Below are 15,491 nucleotides of genomic sequence, written 5' to 3'. Positions count from 1 at the left end.
GAGTAAACTGGAACAAGGGAACATCAAAAACACATTTTAAATGATTCTATTGAAAAGGCTTGAATCCAGGGGAAAGACATAATCTAAAGGAAGGATCCCTGGGTTGAAAAACCCTTTTCTGTGGCAGGAGAGCCACTGCCCACACTTTTAAAATAGAAAATTAACCATCTGCTCCTTCATAGAAAGGAACTCCTTCTGCCTCTGCAGGCCTTTGAAAACGGGTGTTAGTTCCTGGAAATGCATCAGCAAAACAAATCATCATAATGGTATGTGCAGAGGGAAGCTGGAGAGGAAAAGAAGGATGTGATGACATCTGGGAGCTCTCAGCCCTCTCCAGTGCAGGACGGGCAGCAGGTGCCACCTCCCTCCCACACAGCCCAGCATGACAGCACCTGTGTCCCTGCTCCTTTCTCCTTGAGGAAGGAGCACAATCCTTCTGTTCCACACCTGCCAAAGGCCATTCCCCAGCTGCTCACCCTGCCAGAGGCTGGGGCTGCCCTGGATGCACCCCAGGAGCTGCAGGGAGCAGAGAGCCCTCCAGGCATGGGCCTGGTGCCTGCCTGAGCTCAGCCAGAGCCTGGCCAGACCCTTGCTGCCCTCCAGCCACACTCTCAGCACTTTCTGTTTCCAAGCCTTGAGCTTCTGAGCCCTCTCCAAGCACAAGCTCTGCTCTCACTCTCTCAGCAGCTGGACAAATTGCACACTGCTGACAATGCAGTGGGACAGGCACTGCCTGCTGGGTGCAGGTGGCACTGACCCAGAGCCAGGAGAGCTCTGCTTTGGGGACAGCAGGGAATGGGGGTAGCTGCATCCTCAGCACACCTCCTGACACAGACACACTGTCTCCAGCTCTCACAGCACAGCACTGGCTGCTCTCTGGCATCAGTGAAAATGGCTTTTTGTTTGCCATGCCAAGAAAGGACCTTATCTGATTCTCCCATTATATACATCCAATCTGAGTAATCTGCCCTTACAAATCACACCTATAAGAGTAACAGGACCTTCCAGACCACGGAATAATCCTGAGAAGAACTGAGGCAAGTCACTTCACTGGGAATATTTTGCATTTAAATGGGGAGAACACCAGAAGATGCACACTCTCCAGACCACGGGATGAACTAGATGACCTAAAGGATTTTTTCTCTCTCTAGGAGGAGATTTATGTCACCTCCAAACCTGGGCCACCTAATCAGAATCCTATTTTGTAAGAAATTCTGTGACCAGGGCTACAAGACAGATCAGGCGAGTCCTGCTGCCAGGCATCACTGAAGGACCTGCACATCTTCAGCATCCCAGCTGAGCCCACTTGTCAGAGCTCTGCTACCAACAGACTGGCTCCCTGCCCCAGCACCCTGCTCCCATCACTGCCCAGACTGTCAGGCCAAGCCAGCAGAACAAAAACCTTGTGAAAATCAAGAGCTGTCTGCGGGTGAGAAGGGGAACCAATGCCAGAGATGGTGCAGGTGAAGAGGTGAGAAATAAACTCCTCAGCCTCAGTAGAAACAAACTGTTAGTAGCAGGATACTTCACAAGGCAGCTGTGCCAAAGAGGCCCCCATCACCTCCTGCATGCAGCCACCAAGAAGAACCAAGACACATTCTTCAGGTAGAGACCCATTTGTTCTCAGCCTGCACAGGATAGTGGCTCAGAACAAAATGAACGGGGCTGGATGTAGAATAAAGCTGCAGAAATAATGAGCACCAGTGACACTCTGCTCCACACAGGGACTGCCAGCAGCCCGTGGTGTGGAGCCAGAAGTGTTTCACCACATCCCCAGGACACTGGCCACGCCGCAGGGCTCTCGCTCCACGCGGGTGTGCAGCAGGGACCCAGCCGTGCTGCAGCTGTGTTTGTTTGGCCAGCTGCAGTGCCACAGAACACAGCTGCACTGATCAGGGCTGTCACCTGGCTCGGGATGAAAGCAGCTCAGGAGCAGGGATGGGGCCATCCCTGCTCTGTGCAAGTGCAGCCAGCCCAGGGACCGAGCGGGGTCTGAGCGCGGCCGCCTCCTGACCCAGAGCGCTGTCAGAGCTGACACAGGGGAGGAGGCACCGGGGCAGGGTGAAGGGCAGGCAGCAGAGATGGATTATGGAGCCTGACTTGGGGCCAGAAGATCCCAGTTTTCATGCTGGCCCCACCTCTGGCTGGAGCGGCACTGCAGGAAGTCTTTCCCCTTCCTGCTCTGTCCACACTGCTCATTATTGCTATCGCAATAGGAATGATCCTACCCCACCCCCAGTCCTTTCTGACTTGAGGAAAACTCTTGGCAACCAATATCAGATATGGATTTTTTCCTCTCTTCAGAAAAACCTCCACACTTCATTTCAGATGTTTATGGTTTTCATTTTCACATAATATATGCTCTGACTGATGTGTCAAAGCCATCATAGCCTAAATCTCCAGGTTTTATTTCTAAATGCACTATAAAGAATTGCTCCCTGCTACTGACTGAGTCATCTCCTCTAGATCAAAGCCTGTCCTGCTCAAACTGAAACAAAACAGTTTGGTATTTGACTCTTTCATCTAGAAGCCAGTTCTGTCTGTGCTAAGCAGCACCTCCCTTTCCATATTCAAAACGGAACATTTTCCTTCCTTCTGTCAGTCTGATGGCAGAGCAGGCCTGCACATTTGTGAATAACAACAAAAAACAACTGCATGAATGAGGAAAGGCAATCGTGCCATCAACGTGTGAAAGAAAATTTGAAATTCTATCCCAGAATCTGGGATAAGCAAGCATTCCCAGCAGCACTATTCCATCTGAAGCTGGAAAGGCTTCAGCCTAGAGGATCAGAGAAGGTGACAGTGTCCTTGCTGAAGTGTCCAAAGATGATTTGGCTGCATTTTCATAGAGCATGTCTCCAGTGTGGCAGAATCTCCTCATCTTTCATGGTGCAAATAACTAACACAGTCCAGACACTGGTCTGGAGCAAGGGTCAGCCACATCAGTGCTATTAGCACCTGGAATTCTGAGCATGTGTGCCTGGCAAAGGACTTGTCAGCTCTACATCCCTCTTCTACAACAAATCAGCTTTAATTATGTTAAATTCAAAGGCATCTTTATGAATTGCACCAGAAATACAGTTAGGTAATGGATCAGTAAAAATTGGTAAAACTTGCAGTCAATCCAGTGTAAATCTTAGACCCAGTCTGATCTTTGTGGTCAGCCCACTGACTATGCTGGAATGACACCAGGAATTAATTTGGCCCTTCCCACCTCATCTAAATGTGGGCCAACAGACATGCATGTTTATCAGGAAAAACAAGAACATATGCTGGAAACAGAGCATTTCCAAAAAAAACCTCAATCCAGCATGGGAACAAAAGCCAACTGCAAAGATTTTGTAGCTAACCAGAATGTCAGAGTGAGATTGTCTGATCAGGGTTAAATGTTAGAAGAATACCTTAAAGAAAGCACTGGAGCATCATCCAGACCTACACATTTTTAATGCAGACACTGAGCAGCCAAAGGTGTAAGAATGTGGGACCTGGAAGTGGTACCCAACAGTCCATGGCTCTTATCCTGGTTTTGGGACAATGCCAGTTCCAAAGGGACAGCAAACAGCCTATGTTAACCACGAGGATGGTCCATTTTATCCCCTGCACAGCACTAATAGGACATCCTATTTATGTTCTTCATCCCTCTCACACAATGTGAGCTCAACACCCATCTGTGCTCCTGTCAGTCCCCATGGCTTCAGCATTCCTGTGGGAGCTGTAACTGACCATCACAAGAATAAAACACTGACCACAGCTGAAATGGTATCAGCACCAAATGCAAAAAAAAAAAAACCAACAACCCAGCGTATAAGCTTAGGGGATGCCATTATTTAGGCCAAAGAATTGAAGGAAGGCTGACGTAGCCAATCCAAAGAAACACCAATGTGAAATCCTGTGCTGTTCCACACAGATTTCCAACCTTGCCTCTGGGTGCTGCCCCTGCAATTCAGGCCATGCTCTGGCTGGGCTGGACTCAGCAGGGATCAAATGGATGAACCTGCCCTCTCCCTTCCTACAGCACTCCAGGTTTTCAGCCTCAGCATGGCCAGAGCTTGCTGCCTTTATTTCTAAGCGCAATAAAACTGTCACTGCTCTTTTGGTTTAAGAGCTCCAGTGAACTATCAGAATTAAAAATAAATCATTCTGTTTCGGGGAATGTTGAGCCTCCTGGGTCTAGAAAGCATTTTGTTTCTCTTCTCAGCCAGACGTGGGAATTCAGCCTTTAGGATAAAGTATGGGAATTTTGATTGCCATTTCACTTCCCCCCACTCTGCCAACTCCCACTTCAATTTCCAGAAATAGATCTCGTCTACACTTAGGGAGCATCTGTTTGAACAACCTGATAGGAAAACTACACTGGCAGAAGTTAAGCAGTGCAGGATGCCAACAGGCTCAGGCTTTAAGCACCCTCACCCAGGTCTGCCCTGCTTCACGCCCTGCCAGCTCACACTGGCTCAGCACAGGCCACTGCAACCCATACAAAGAGAGTCCATCAGTATTTGGCATATCCTGGTGATTAAAGCAAGAGCCCATTGAGCTGAGAGTGTGACAGCCCACCATGATCCAAGTGCTCAGATGACAGACCACATCGGCTGTGTCTCCAGAGCTGTGGATCACAGTCAGAGACAGAATTACTGTTCAACAGCCCAGAAATCAAGAGTATATGTTGGCATAATTGATACACTTTGTGACTGATTTACTGGTGAATTTTCCTAGAACCAGACCTTGGAGCTCACATGGACTCAAACATCAGCCAAACCACACTTGGAGCATTGATAATTTTCTGACACACTTTAATCAATTACATGGTCTGCACAGAACTGCATTAGGGCAGCCAGCACCAAGTCAATAATTCCTTTCAACACCTGGAAGACAACCTAGTTTCCAAGAAGCATCATCTCATAAGGGGGACAATTTCAAAGCTAAATTAAACTGATGTGGCACATAGGCAGCTAGATAATATCATCAGCTAGCACTGCTCATTAGAGAAAGGCAAGAGACTGTGCATGGATTTGTGTGTGCTTCCTGTAACACGACTAGTAGAGAGAAAATGGAATAAAGTTGAAGCAATAATGAAAATCTGTGTTTATATAAAATAATACCATGCTTAACTCAAGAATAAATCATTTACAAGTGTTGCTTTGCTAAATAGTTTGGTAGCTGACTTCTGTTGAAACAAGACAGGCCCTTGTGAGCAGAAACTGATTATATTATTAACTCCTTAGTGTTCTGATTACTTAAGTTATAGAGAGAATCCAGTAACCCTTGGTTGGGACCATCATGAGAAGTTCAGTCCTCATATCTTCCTACAGCTTTTTCACAGCCTGGCTGGAGGAGGCATTGCTGGATGAATTGGTGGGTGAAGGGTGAAGAAGCTGCTCTGCAGACATGACTGACTTATTCCAGAGGTCACTGGCTTTTAGGTCACTGTGACCCTGCACAGGCTTTCAGGACTGTTAGGTCACTGTGGCCCTGCACAGCCTCACCAACAGCTGCATTCAGCTCTGACACTGCTGCTCAGAGGAGCAAGACACACAAGTAAGAGTGGAGCACAAACAGTGGTGTGGGAGCAAACCAAAACCACCCCAAACTGTCACATGCACATTTCACTGGTGACTGCACAGCTCTGGGGCACTTGTGACTGCCTTCCAACCAGACAGGTGAGGTTACTGAACTCCAAAAGCCCCTGCAGGCCCTGCTCTGGCTACACCTAGAGCCCCAGGCACCCAGCGCAACGTGGCCCAGATGAGGTAAACTACCCACATGGAATGAAAAAATCCAGGAGGAGAAGCACGTAGCCACCCTGCTGCCCAGCAGATTGCAGACCCCTGCAGCAGTGATAGTGAAGCCAGAGCCACCCTGCCAGTGTGTCCCTGCTGTCTGTGACCTCAGGCTTGGGGAGGAGGGCTCCTGACCACTGAAGCAGCCAGGCTTGCCTGGCACCTCCATTCAGACCTAGTGTACACAACTTCACACACAAAAGCATCTCTTAGCAAAAGAGATGCACCCCTGTGTTTGTGTACTCTATTCCTGACAGAGGAAAAAAAAAACCTGGCTGTGGTGGGTGATAGGAATGCACATGCCACCCCTCTGCCCAGGTAACCACAGCAAGGTAAAGCCAGCTCAGCTGCTTTGTTAACTGAGCTCAATCAATCAGAGTGTTCTCTTCCTCTTTATCACATTTCAGCAGCTAGCAGGACCAGACAATCCTTCAGCAGATGTGGAACTGTGCACTGTACAATCTGTACACTACAATCCCAGCTCTCTGCCTGATGCTGCACTCCCCAGAGCCAGGGAGAAGTCAGAAAAGTATGGCAATAAAAAGAGCAGACGTTCCCATCGTTCAAGACTACGTGGCACATTTTTAGAGCCTGCAGCAGAACACAGAAGATCCTTGCAGATGCTGGGTTTACACAAAGGAGACAGGACGTGCTCCCCAGGCAGGCAGCCTGGATGGAGCTGCTGATGGGATGGATGGATGGATGGATGGATGGATGGATGGATGGATGGATGGAGCAGACGGCCTCCAGCTGTCACAAGGCACTGCACAAGTCTGGGCTGGCCACATCTCCTCTTTCAAATCAGCCTCAACTCCCAGACTTGTGATATTTTGCTACCACAAGTGCTGCCCCCCAACTGCTGCAGCCCCGTACCTGTTACCAGCAGGCACCCAACAGTCTCTGCATTCTGCATTTTACTGATTTCAGCTCCTTCCCAGCAGGACCATCAGGAGTCAGAGCTGTTTGGCACTGGGACTGTCTGAGCAAACCCATGGGTTCCTTCCAGAGATGACAAACTGACAGTGCTACTGGAAGGCTGCAGGGCTGCAGCTGGCTTGGTTGCATTCCTCAGCAGAAGAAAGCCCCAAATTTCACACACACTTGTGGAGGACTTTCAGCAAAAGCCACTTGTGACATCACGTGGCCTTGTGCAACTCAGGTTCTCTTTGAGCCAGCTCATTCTTCCCAGCCCCAATAGCTGTCATACTCTGCAGTGACAAACAGCAATGATGAGATCTGCAGAGAGACCCTGGATCAGAGATCTCCCTGCAGATACCTTATCTCCTCTCCAGGAGCTGCACACACACTTCCCCTCCCCACCTGCCTGGGCTGGCTGCCTCAGAGCACACCAGGCTGCAGGACAGAGATCCCCTCCTTGCAGCACACCAAGACTTGCTCCCCATCTCACTCAGGCCAAGAGGGAAGGCTCCAGCACACACTGTAAAAATCTCCTGGCTCAGACCCACCTCTTTCAAAGCACTGCTGCCAAAGTGTTATGCAAACTTCTTCAAAAGGCATCCCAACTGCTTAGCTGCCACCTCTACACTCTAAACTCAGTGCCAGCTCTGGAAAGCCTCATTAATTAGTAGCAAAATTGGGAATCTAAAGATATTTTTTAAAAGATTCAGTCTCCTACAACACAAAAGGAAGTTAAAAAACCCCTCACATGCATCACACCAGTGCTGGGGGCAGCTACTGCTGCTGGTTATCTCTGGAGGAGATCCCTACACTCAGAAGTAAGAAGCCCACAGGCTAAACTTCCAGCTAAGACTTGTGAATCTCTATTTCCCAGGCTTTTTCTAAGCTTTGTGCTATAATTTTATCCTAAGCAGATCCACAGTGCAAAAAGAAAAAAAAGAAGAAAAAGAAATACATCAGAAATTCTTAATGCAACACAGAGCACAGTCCACCCAAGGAGGGGAAATACTTTTATTAAATTGCAAGTGGCCAAGTCTGCATGTTACGTGGGAGTATCAGTCTGATCCCATAATTCTCAGATATTTACTTCCAGACAGAGCTGTTTACAACCAAAGACAACACTGCCATGCTCCAAACGATCCTCAGGCTTGCTTTCTATGGAATTCTGCCCATGCAGAAAGCGATAGGTCAGCGGAGGGGCGGAGGGGAAATGTATTTTAGTGAGTCCTGGCCCTTGTCCTTTGCACTTCAGACCAGCCCAGCACATTTCCCAGGCCTGTGGCAGGAACTGCCCCGCTCCCAGCTCCTCAGGCAAGGGCTGCTCGGCCAGCCTGGCCCCCCAGCCCCAAGGGAAGCCCCTCTGGGTGGCTGCAGCCCTGGCTGTCCCCTGTCCCAGCGGGGTTTGGGCTTGGGGGGCACAGTGCCAGCACCGCTGCACTGAGCTGTGCCAAGGCCCAAGCTCCTCTGGCCACCCTCAGCAACTCCTGTTTGTCTTGGAGACTTTTCCCTCCTAAAGCTCTGCTCCCTGGATTCAAGTAAATATAGTAATTTTATTTAAAAAGAAAAAAAAGAATGTTGGGTACCAGTGGATTGGAGGCTTCCTAATGAACGCTTCTGAGCAGATTTTTTGTTTGTGAGCTCCTACAGTCATTCCTTCAGTTCACACAAGGTTTTTAGCCATGCACCATAGCACACAGCAAGAAGTTTAATCCCTTTTCTTCACAGGGCAGCATAGCTCTTCCAATGGAAATGCCTTCTCCAGCTACTGCCAGGGAATTCGCCACTGGCACTGGAACTTCTGCCCAATCCACCACCAGCCCAGGAAGTGGCTCATGAACACCTGCACCAGCAGTTCCTTGGAACAGGACCCTGTGAGACTCATCTCTGACCCACAGAGCTGTGCTGACAGGCTGCAGCACAGACTGGACCAGTCTGTCTTGTCTGTTGACCCAAAAGAAAAGCACAAATGACTCAACTTCCATGATGAAGTAAACAATAATATGCAGGTCATCAAACTGGCTGTGTGACTGTAGGATCCCAATTCACTTGTTGGGTCTGGATCTGTGCTTCAGCCAGACAGCTTCAAAGAGGAACACCCATGCCCTGGGTGCACATGCTCTGCATCCCCTCTGATCATAGGTGCACCTCTTAATTTTGGTTCCCCAAGACATCCCCTACAGCTCTGGGCTCTCTGGTTGCTATTGCCTGAAGATGCACTTCCCTGCATGACATTAATCCTGTCTGTCCACAGGGTACAGCAAATTAGAGCTTACAAAGAACTTCTCAAAAGCACAGCATCCCTAATTTCCCTTGATCTGGGGATGATGGTTGCAAGGACAGCATTGGCCATTGACGAAGGAGCTTGGGATTCGGGTCCTGAATTTGCCATGAAATCTTAAGGGATTCAGACAAATCACTAAATCCTTCATGTGTACTTTATGTTGAGATGGAAACATTGAAGAACAAGCATGCAGCTGAGCAGGTGTCCAGAATTCAGATGTTAAAGCCTGTGTGGCTTTGGTGCTCAGCCTGGGTGACACGAGCTGCCCAGCTGCCTGCCTGCCCCCTGCCCTCCTTGCTGCTGGGAGCTGGCAGAGCCAGCCATGCCCCAGCTAGAGCAGTCCAGGCCTTTTGCATAGACACTCCCTGTGCTGCTGGCTGTGGGTGTTCAGTGGAAGCCATCAGGAACAATGCCCTCATTCAGGCAGAGCCTCCAGCCCCAGCCGGGCACACAGAGCCAGCTCCCAGGAGAGGGGAGGCTCTGGGGAGGAAAGGGTTTGCTTACACATAAAGGTAATGAAGGGCTCTTGCCCTGTCTAGAGCACTCCAAAAGCAGATACCCAAAGGCTCAGAGCTTGTGAGCTAGCTTTTATCCTTTTTTTACCCCCTTCTTTTAGGAAGTAAGTTTTCTCCTGGCTTTAGGAGCAGGGCTCTTGTTGTAGTGACACAGATGGGGCACAGACCCCAGAGCAGCAGGGGTACTGCTCCCCTTCCTTCACTCCTTGGATCCCTGCCCCTTGCTCTCAAGAGATGGAGGATCCCCAGGGATGATTCTGGGATATCAAAAGGAGCCCCTGAACCTGGCAGTGACATGCACACCTCCCAAGGGCCATGGCTGCTGATGGAATGGGGCTGAAGCCAGCATCCCTAGAGCCCATCTGCAGTGAGCCTGCCCTGGTGTGGGGAGCACTGGAGAGCCCTGTGTGCACATAACACAGCTCAGAGCATCCTCGTGTGCCCTGTCGGAACAAGAAATGCAGCTGTGCTGGAACAGACAGAAGGGCTGTGCTGGCACAGGTGGGGTGGCTTGGAAGGGTGGGCATGGCAGATGTTTGAGACAGGCTGTGGTTTCAGTTCCACAAAAAAGGCTTCATGTCCTCAGGCCCTGCAGAGTAAATAACTCTGCACTCCTGCTGCCTACTCCCCAACAGAGCCTGCTCCATTCTCCAAAACCAGCCAGGGTCCCTCTCCCATAAGTGAGAGTTACTGTGTATGTTATGAGGTTATGCATGACACTAATTTTCATCTGCTTTTAAAAGAAGGCTCAGCCCAACAGCTGGAAGCTGTACTGGGTTTGGCACAGAGCAGCACATTGCCCTGCTTTCTCCAGTTGCCACACCAAGACAATGAGTTAAACACAACAGCTGTGTGGACAATCAGCTGAGGAGAAACCACATATGTCTGCAGACAGACCAGATTTTGTTCATATGAATCAATCCATTTCTAGCTCTGATTAACAACAGTTTATAAAACACCTCAGATTGTTACCAGGGTTTGTCTTTCATTCATGTCTCCACTTTTCAGTCTAACCCCAAGCATATCCCTTTGTATGTGCAAGAACATGTGCCCTAGTCCTAAACAGACCCACCCCCTTTCCCCTCCCAGTTAAAACATGTTAACTTAGCAAGCAAACACTTCTTTCTACCAAGTCACCATTTTACTCCTTATCAACACTAACCTGTTGATTTCTGTTAAGAAGACAACCTCTCCTTCATGGGCAAACAATGTTCATCTCCTTGGGGGAGCACTGCAAACACTCCCAAGAACCCTCTGACAAGGAACTATGAAGTTTGAATCTTTGCTCAACAGAGATAGTAAAACATGAATGCCAAACACTTCTCTTTGAAGAACTGGGCTGGAAGCTGCTCTGATTACCATTACAGACCTCTAACACATTTAAAACAATAATAATCTTACAAAACTCTCCATGCTCACATCACTTAACATTTTAGACCATGAGCATAGGGCTGCATCACCCATGGCTGAGGTGACAAGGGTGTCAGTCTGAGAGGCCTTGACAGAGATGGCAGGCAAATGAAGGTGTCCCCAGCCCATCCCTCAGCAGCAACAGCGCCCTCAGCACTCCTGGGGTCTGCAGATGTTGGTCACAGACCAGCCAGCCATGTCTGACAAGCGTGGTAGGGAGCAGGCAAGAATCCATAATGCCCCCAGAACAGGGAGCACAGGCTGGGACAGCTGCCATATTCAAAGGCAAAACACATGGGAAGGGGGGGAGAACACTCACAGGAAACAGAGGAGGAGCAAGAGCAGCTCTGCCCTTGTCACTGCAGTGACCACCCTGCAGATCTCCCTCTTGTCCCCTTGGGCTGCTGGGTCTGCTGCTCTTTCTGCCTCACACACACTGCCTAATCACAGGGAGAAGGTGCCCTTATAACCAGCACCTTCACCAACAGCAGACATTCTCTAGGGCAGCCTGGCAGGGAAAAAACCAACCCCTGTGCACTTCATGATTATCCTTCAGAGCTTCAGCAGCCTGAGAGGAGTCAGGAGGCAGCAGTGTCCCCTCCTGTGCAGCTGCCCTTGTGACCTCATTTGCAGTGGCTGAGAAAGGAAACCCATTCCCAGGAGGGTTTCACAATCTCTCCTTCACTTCCCACCAGGCAAGTCCAACAGCCCGAGCTCTTCCCACTGCACGGGTGCCACCCTGCCAGCCCCAGCCTCCCACCCAGCCCTGCACACCCCATCCAGCAGGATTCCTGTGGCTGCTTCACCTCCACTGAAACAGCAGAGACAGCTGCACGTGCCACCCCAGAGTCTGGATTGTTGCACATCCCTGCCCGTGTTTAAAGGAAGGATGCTGCTGTTTGCTGATGATTGCAAACTTAATTTCATAAGCAGCAGGACAGATTTTGTAGTCAAATTCATTTTCCCAGAACACCAATTCATTGCTCAACAGCCCTGTTTGAGTCCATCCACCTCCATCATTACAGGATTTCCCTGCACAAGTGGCAAGGATGAAGACTTCCCATAGCAAGGCATCAACAAGTTATCCCCACCAGAACAGGCACAAATCCCTGGTGGTTATTAATAACAACCCACTTGTCTGCCCTCTCCACCTGCTCCTCAAGGCTCCCAACTCCCCCAGCCCAGCCTTCCCCCACACCTCACCAGCTCCAGGTGGCTCCTGTCACCCTCCACACTGGGGACACCTCCCAGGCACTGACCCAGCTGTGCTGTCACCTCTGGCTGCCCCACAGGGCTGGCAGTGCCTCATTACCACCCCTGCTCCCACACCAGCACAAACAGCCCTGGCAGGGCTCTGCCATCAGTTGTGCTCGCTATTTATTCATCACACATGTGCAGAACATCCCCGCTGCTCTGAGGGAGCAGTGTGCATGTTTAAAAAGAAATTATACAAAACATAGCTGAATCTTAATGAATCTACTGCTTTGCTACTGGAACTGAATGGAATTGCGCAGATCCTGCCAGGATGGAATAAAAAACCAAACCAACTACACAATATTTGATTTGTAATATAATCCTTAAGATCGCTTTTGCAGTGTGTTATTATTGTGCTTATCAGGCACCAGTTGTAAGGAGGAAAAGGATCAGAATGCAACAGGCAGCACAGTGCCAGCCCTGTCAGAATGCTAAAGTGTTGCACAGTGAAAAAAACACACAGTCCTGGCAAAAGTTAACTTCACACAATATGACACCTCAACATTAGGAAATGACCTATTAGCTCAAATTCATCTCTGAGGTGTAAGCAAACCCTTCTGGTTTGACAGCAATAAGTACAAATGGGGTCTGGCAGAAATACGTTTGTTTAGTACCAAGTTCCCCACTGAAATGTTCCAGTTCCATGAGGAGGACAGCAGTTACAAGGAGAGTCCCATTTCCTCTCAGCAGGTAAAATTTACCGCAGATTTACTCCATGCTATAAGGGGTGGATCCGCCTCCTCCAGAGAAGGTTTCTGCACATCAGCAGGAGCAGAAATCAAAGAGCACCCACACACATCCGAGAGCTCCGTGCCCACATCCCACCTCCTCCCGCCCCAGCTGGCAAGGAGAGCTCATGTTTGGAAAGTGCCCAGGAGTGCCCACAGCAGCACGGACCGGGGATGTGCCAGTCTCGGGGCTCGGGACCAAGCAGCATCAGGCAGGAAGCGCCAGAGCCATTGATTGAGGGGATATAAATGGGCTGTGGGTGACAGCCAGCCCGGATGAGAGCTGCCAGGGAGAAGGCTGCGAGCTGCTCACCTTCCTTCTCCCTAACCACCAAAACCATTCGCGTTTGGAAAACAGGACACTCAATGTCGTTCAGCCTGGGAGGGTGGGAAGCCCACGCAGATGGGCGGCTTAGGACCAAAGGCGGAACGGGCAATGCCAGACAACTGAGCGGCTCCAGAAACGCAACAAGCCGCTGCTTTTAAGTGGCAAAAAAGCTCCCGATGTCCGGATCGGATAAAACGTGAAATTTTCCCGCATGTCTCTTCCTCTCCTTCCCTTCCTACTCGGTGCCCGGTGCTGGCACGCAGGGAGTTCACATCCCCGGGCGGGACCTGCCCGCGCTGCCCCGCACCTTCCCCACCGCTCCCCCGGCCGGGCACCGCTTCCTTCCATCCCCGAGCTGATCCCGGCCGGGCACCGCTTCCTTCCATCCCCGAGCTGATCCCGGGCGGGCACCGCTTCCTTCCATCCCTGAGCTGGTCCCGGGCGGGCACCGCTTCCCCTCATCCCCAAGCTGATCCCAGGATGGGCACCGCTTCCCCTCCATCCCCGAGCTGATCCCTGCCCCGTCGCGGAGATCGCCTCCCCGGAGCCAGTTCCCATCCCCACCATCCGTCCGCCTTTCCTCGGCGGAGCGGGATCCCGCTCTCCCCGCCCGGTCCCGCTGGCGGGACAGCCGCTCCCGACCCGCTCCCGCAGGGACCCTTCCCCGCAGCCCATCCCGGTCCCACTCTCGGGAAACATCCCCTCGGGAACTATCCCCGCATCCCACCGCCGCTTTCCCACGCGGGGGGACAGCATTCCTCAGCATTCCGTGTCAGGGCTCTGTCACACCCCAAACATCGCCACCCGCAGGTCCCCAGAGCGCCCGGCGGTCCCCGAGCGAGGACACGGACACGCGAGACGCCCCCATCCCCTCACCTTTGTACTTCTCCATGGCGATGAGCGGGACCGCAGGGCAGCGACCGCCGAGGGCTCCGGGACACGACGCTGCCCGCACCCGGCTCGGCTCGGCTCGGCTCGGCTCGGCTCGGCTCGGCTCGGCTCCGCTCCGCTCCGCAGGCTCCGACCGCAGCCCCAGCGCCGGCTGCCCCGGCCCGCCCCGCTCCGCCCCGCCCCGCCCCGAGCCGCGCAGCTGGCCGGGATCGGCTCCGGGATCGGCTCCGGGATCCGGGCTGCCAGCGGCACCCGCTCTGCCGTGCCTCCGAGCTGACCCTCCCCGGGGCGTGGGGTCGGTCCCCGAGGGGAAGAGGCGGGCACCGGGCGCTGGGATGAGGCGGGGAGCGGCTCCTGGGGATGCCCCGGGTTTGGGATGGTGACCTCTGGCTGCAGTGCAGCTTTGGGCACGCTTGGGAAATGCCCACGCTTTTGGGAAAAGCCCTTATTATCCCGGGATAGCCATGCGTGGTCCCGGTGCCATGAGCCCAGGTAGGAGCCTGCCAGACACACCTGGGCTCGGGGCTGGCAGGCTGGATGGAAAGTGGGGTTCTCCTTCCACACCGGGGTAGTGTATCCCAGAGCCACTGAATGTGCACTCTTCTTCCCAGTGATCGCATTAAGGCTTCCTGATAGGACCTGGCTCCTGGACAGAGCCAGTCTCACAGGAGTGTGTCCCTCTCCTTGGGCTGCAGTGACATTTTTGCCTGATTTCTGCCATGACAGCCAGAACTGTCATGTTCAAAGTGCACAAATAGTCACACGTGGAGAAGTGGGCATCCAGTCTGACCTCAATACGAGGCACAGGTGACAGACTGTCCTCAGGCTAAAGTTGTGGAGACACTGAAGGAATTTCATGTGTATATCAATAATGAGAACATTGAAAGTAACAAACAACAAAGTCTATGAGGGCTATAGAGGAAATTTTTTTTTCAAAATTAACGTTGGTGTGGGGACAAGGGAGCCATACTGCCTATTACAGGGCCTTTATAGCAAGAGGTGAGCTAAGGGCCTGACCTGGGTGTGCAGCTCCAGGGTTCCTGTGGAAAAAATATGCAACCATTACCTAGAAAATGAACTGCTCTCCTTGGTACCTGTTAGATGAAGCCAACAGAAGGCTCACAGAATTCGTATTTGCCAGGTTTTGGACCTGTCAGCCCACAAACCATTGATATCCATGGTCCAAGGTAGCCTGGAAAATGTCAGTGCTGCACCCCAAGGCTCCATCATATGGCCCTCCTTACATTTTCTGAAAATAGCCACAAGCAGGTTCTCTTGGCTCACATGGAGAGCCAGGCTGGATGGAAGAGCCCTGTCCTGACACTCCCTGGGTCCCTGTGTGCCCCTGCTGTCCCCACCCTCCCAGGCAGTGCTTGGTGGGATGTGACC

At 51.5% G+C, this 15,491-nt stretch overlaps 1 protein-coding gene across 4 annotated transcripts in view; it reads right to left on the bottom strand.

The window, feature by feature from the left end:
- Positions 1-14,171, bottom strand: part of AFAP1L2 (actin filament associated protein 1 like 2) — a 65,054-nt gene extending 50,883 nt beyond the window's left edge. For all 4 annotated transcript variants that reach the window (XM_054276779.1, XM_054276780.1, XM_054276781.1 and 1 more), the window contains exon 1: positions 14,088-14,171. In XM_054276779.1, the coding sequence (XP_054132754.1) occupies positions 14,088-14,103 (16 nt within the window). In that variant the 5' untranslated portion in view covers positions 14,104-14,171. The remainder of the gene's footprint in view (positions 1-14,087) is intronic.
- Between the last annotated feature and the right edge of the window lie 1,320 nt (positions 14,172-15,491).

The sequence above is a fragment of the Melozone crissalis genome, unplaced genomic scaffold, assembly GCF_028551555.1.
Source record: "Melozone crissalis strain CALT ecotype California unplaced genomic scaffold, PUWL_Pcris_2 ptg000019l_1, whole genome shotgun sequence".
NCBI lineage: Eukaryota > Metazoa > Chordata > Aves > Passeriformes > Passerellidae > Melozone > Melozone crissalis.
The sequence above is the reverse complement of the archived record's forward strand: the minus strand, read 5'-3'. Positions and strand labels throughout refer to the sequence as shown.